General features: G+C 36.0%; 1 protein-coding gene across 1 annotated transcript in view; it reads left to right on the top strand. All coding sequences in view use genetic code 11, as the record gives it.

Moving 5' to 3' along the window:
- Positions 1 to 5,000, top strand: part of ycf2 (hypothetical protein RF2) — a 6,876-nt gene that overhangs the window by 898 nt on the left and 978 nt on the right. Inside the window, exon 1 of the mRNA in view lies at positions 1 to 5,000. This exon is cut by the window's left edge and continues 898 nt beyond it; it is cut by the window's right edge and continues 978 nt beyond it. Within this exon, the coding sequence (YP_007889779.1) occupies positions 1 to 5,000 (5,000 nt within the window).

Raw genomic sequence — 5,000 nt, 5'->3', positions numbered from 1 at the left:
TTTCGCATCTCTTCTTGAGAAACAAGCGGGCTATTTCTTTGCAAAATTGTGCTCAATTTCATATGTGGCAATTCCGTCAAGATCTCTTCGTTAGTTGGGGGAAGAGTCCGCACGAATCGGATTTTTTGAGGAACATGTCACGAGAGAATTGGATTTGGTTAGACAATGTGTGGTTGGGAAACAAGGATCGGTTTTTTAGCAAGGTACGGAATGTATCATCAAATCTTCAATATGATTCCACGAGATCTAGTTTCATTCAAGTAACGGATTCTAGCCAATTGAAAGGATCTTCTGATCAATCCAAGGATTCTTTCGATTCCATTAGGAATGAGGATTCGAAATATCACACATTGATCAATCAAAGAGAGATTCAACAACTAAAAGAAAGATCGATTCTTTGTTGGGATCCTTCCTTTCTTCAAACGGAACGAACAGAGATAGAATCAGAGCGATTCCTTAAAATCCTTTCTGGATATTCCTCAATGTGCCGACTATTCATGGAACGTGAGAAGCAGATGAATAATCATCTGCTTCCGGAAGAAATCGAAGAATTTCTTGGGAATCCTGCAAGAGCCACTCGTTCTTTTTTCTCTGACAGATGGTCAGAACTTCATCTGGGTTCGAATCCTACTGATAGGTCTACTAGAGATCAGAAATTGTTGAAAAAAGAACAAAAGAAACATCTTGCTTTTTCCAGGCGATCGGAAAAGAAAGAAATAGTGAATTTATTCAAGATAATTATGTACTTACAAAATACCGTCTCAATTCATCCTATTTCATCCTATCGAGGATGTGATATGGTTCCAAAGGGTGAACTGGACAGTTCCAATAAGATTTCATTCTTGAACAAAAATCCATTTTGGGGTTTATTTCATCTATTCCATGACCGGAACAGGGGGAGATACACGTTACACCACGATTTTGAATCAGAAGATATATTTCAAGAAATGGCAGATCTATTCACTCTATCAATAACCGAGCCGGATCTGGTGTATCATAAGGAATTTTATTTTTCTATGGATTCCTCCGGATTGGATCAAAAACATTTCTTGAATGAGTTATTGAACTCCAGGGATGAATCGAAAAAGCACTCTTTATTGGTTCTACCTCCTCTTTTTTATGAAGAGAATGAATCTTTTTATCGAAGGATCATAAAAAAATGGGTCCAGACCTCTTGCGGAAATAATGTGGAAGATCCAAAACCTAAAATAGTTGTATTTGCTAGCAACAACATAATGGAGGCAGTCAATCAATATAGATTGATCCGAAATCTGATTCAAATCCAATATAGCACCCATGGTTACATAAGAAATGTATTGAATCGATTCAATTGCAACTTCGAATATGGAATTCAAAGGTATCAAATAGGAAATGATACTCTGAATCATCGAACTAGAATGAAATACACGATCAACCAACATTTATCAAATTTGAAAAAGAGTCAGAAGAAATGGTTCGATCCTCTTATTTTGATTTCTCGAACGGAGAGATCTATGAATTGGGATCCTAATGTATATAGATACAAATGGTCCAATGGGAGCAAGAATTTCCAGGAACATTTGGACTATTTCATTTCTGAGCAGAATAGCCGTTTTCAAGTAGTGTTCGATCGATTACATATTAATCAATATTCGATTGATTGGTCTGAGGTTATCGACAAAAAAGATTTGTCTAAGTCACTTTGTTTATTTTTGTCCAAGTTACTTCTTTTTTTGCCCAAGTTTCTTCTCTTTTTGTCTAACTCACTTCCTTCTTTTTTCTTTGTGAGTTTTGGGGGTATCCCCATTCATAGGTCCGAGATCCACATCTATGAATTGAAAGGTCCGAATGATCCACTCTGTAATCAGTTATTAGAATCAATAGGTCTTCAAATCTTTCATTTGAAAAAAAGGAAACCCTTCTTATTGGATGACCAAGATACTTCCCAAAAATCGAAATTCTTGATCAATGGAGGAACAATATCACCATTTTTGTTCAATAAGATACCAAAGTGGATGATTGACTCATTCCATACTAGAAAGAATCGCAGGAAATCTTTTGATAACACAGATTCCTATTTCTCAATGATATCCCACGATCCAGACAATTGGCTGAATCCCGTGAAACCTTTTCATAGAAGTTCATTGATATACTATTTTTATAAAGCAAATCGACTTCGATTCTTGAATAATCAATATAACTTCTGCTTCTATTGTAACAAAAGATTCCCTTTTTATGTGGAAAAGGCCCGTATCAATAATTCTGATTTTACGTATGGACAATTCCTCAAAATCTTGTTCATTCGCAAAAAAATCTTTTCTTTTTGCGATGGTCAAAAAAAACATGCTTTTTTGAAGAGAGATACTATTTCACCAATCGAGTTACAGGTATCTAACATATTGATACCTAACGATTTTCCGCAAAGTGGCGACGAAGGGTATAACTTCTACAAATCTTTCCATTTTCCAATTCGATACGATCCATTCGTTCGTGGAGCTATTTACTCGATCGCAGACATTTCTGGAACACCTCTAACAGAGGGACAAATAGTCCATTTTGAAAAAACTTATTGTCAACCTCTTTCAGATATGAATATACCTGATTCAGAAGGGAAGAACTTGTATCAGTATCTCAATTTCAATTCAAACATGGGTTGGATTCACACTCCATGTTCTGAGAAATATTTCCCATCCGAAAAAAGGAAAAAACGGAGTTCTTGTCTACAAAAATGCCTTGAGAAAGGTCAGATGTATAGAACCTTTCAACAAGATAGTGTTTTTTCAACTCTCTCAAAATGGAATCTATTCCAAACATATATACCATGGTTCCTTACCTCGACGGGGTACAAATATCTAAATTTCATATTTTTAGATATTTTTTCAGACCTATTGCCGATACTAAGTAGCAGCCAAAAATTTGTATCCATTTTTCATGATATTATGCATGGGTCAGATATATTATGGCGAATTCGTCAGATTCCATTGTGTCTTCCACAATGGAATCTGATAAGTGAGATTCCGGGTAATTGTTTCCATAATCTTCTTCTGTCCGAAGAAATGACTCATCGAAATAATGAGTTACTATTGATATCGACACATCTGAGATCGCTAAATGTTCAGGAGTTCTTCTATTCAATCCTTTTCCTTCTCCTTGTTGCTGGATATCTCGTTCGTACACATCTTCTCTTTGTTTCTCGAGTCTATAGTGAGTTACAGACAGAGTTCGAAAAGGTAAAATCTTTGATGATTCCATCATACATGATTGAGTTGCGAAAACTTCTGGATAGGTATCCTACATCTGAACTGAATTCTTTCTGGTTAAAGAATCTCTTTCTAGTTGCTCTGGAACAATTAGGAGATTCTCTAGAAGAAATACGGAGTTTTGCTTTTGGTAGCAACATGCTATGGGGTGGTGGTCCCGCTTATGGGGTCAAATCCATACGTTCTAAGAATCAATATTGGAATCTCATCGATCTCATAAGTATTATACCAAATCCCATCAATCGAATCGCTTTTTCGAGAAATACGAGACATCTAAGTCATCCAAGTAAAGCAATCTATTCCTTGATAAGAAAAATAAAAAACGTGAATGGTGATTGGATTGATGATCAAATAGAATCCTGGGTCTCGAACACTGATTCGATTGATGATAAAGAAAAAGAATTCTTGGTTCAGTTTTCTACCTTAACAACAGAAAAAAGGATTGATCAAATTCTATTGAGTCTTACTCATAGTGATCTTTTATCAAAGAATAACTCTGGTTATCAAATAAGTGAACAACCGGGAGCAATTTACTTACGATACTTAGTCGACATTCAAAAAAAGTATCTAATGATTTATGAATTCAATACATCCTGTTTAGTAGAAAGACGTATATTCCTTGCTAATTATCAGACAATTACTTATTCACAAACCTTGTGGGGGGCTAATAGTTTTCATTTCCCATCTCATGGAAAACCCTTTTCGCTCCGCTTAGCCCTACCTCCCCCTAGTAGGGGTATTTTAGTGATAGGTTCTATAGGAACTGGACGATCCTATTTGGTCAAATACTTAGCGACAAACTCCTATGTTCCTTTCATTACAGTATTTCTGAACAAGTTCCTGGATAACAAGCCTAAGGGTTTTCTTATTGATGATAGTGACGATATTGATGATAGTGACGATATTGATGATAGTGACGATATTGATGATAGTGACGATAGTGACGATATCGACCGTGACCTTGATATGGAGCTGGAGCTTCTAACTATGATGAATACGCTAACTATGGATATGATGCCAGAAATAGACCGATTTTCTATTACCTTTCACTTCGAATTAGCAAAAGCAATGTCTCCTTGCATAATATGGATTCCTAACATTCATGATCTGGATGTGAATGAGTCGAATTACTTATCCCTCGGTCTTTTAGTGAACTATCTCTCCAGGGATTGTGAAAGATGTTCCACTAGAAATATTCTTGTTATTGCTTCGACTCATATTCCCCAAAAAGTAGATCCAGCTCTAATAGCTCCGAATAAATTCAATACATGCATTAAGATACGAAGGCTTCTTATTCCACAACAACGAAAACACTTTTTCACTCTTTCATATACTAGGGGATTTCACTTGGAAAAGAAAATGTCCCATACTAATGGATTCGGGTCCACAACGATGGGTTCAAATGTACGAGATCTTGTAGCACTTAACAATGAGGCCCTATCGATTAGTATTATACAAAAAAAATCCATCATAGACACTAATATAATTAGTTCTGTTCTTCATAGACAAACTTGGGATTTCCGATCTCAGGTAAGATCGGTTCAGGATCATGGGATCCTTTTCTATCAGATAGGAAGGGCTATTTCACAAAATGTACTTCTAAGTAATTGCTCCATAGATCCTATATCTATCTATATGAAGAAGAAATCATGTGACGGGGGGGATTCTTATTTGTACAAATGGTACTTCGAACTTGGAACGAGTATGAAGAAATTAACGATACTTCTTTACCTTTTGAGTTGTTCTGCCGGATCGGTCGCT

The sequence above is a fragment of the Vigna angularis genome (genome assembly GCF_016808095.1).
Source record: "Vigna angularis chloroplast DNA, complete sequence".
In the NCBI taxonomy this organism is placed as follows: Eukaryota; Viridiplantae; Streptophyta; class Magnoliopsida; order Fabales; family Fabaceae; genus Vigna; species Vigna angularis.
This window is presented reverse-complemented; position numbering and strand designations above follow the sequence as displayed.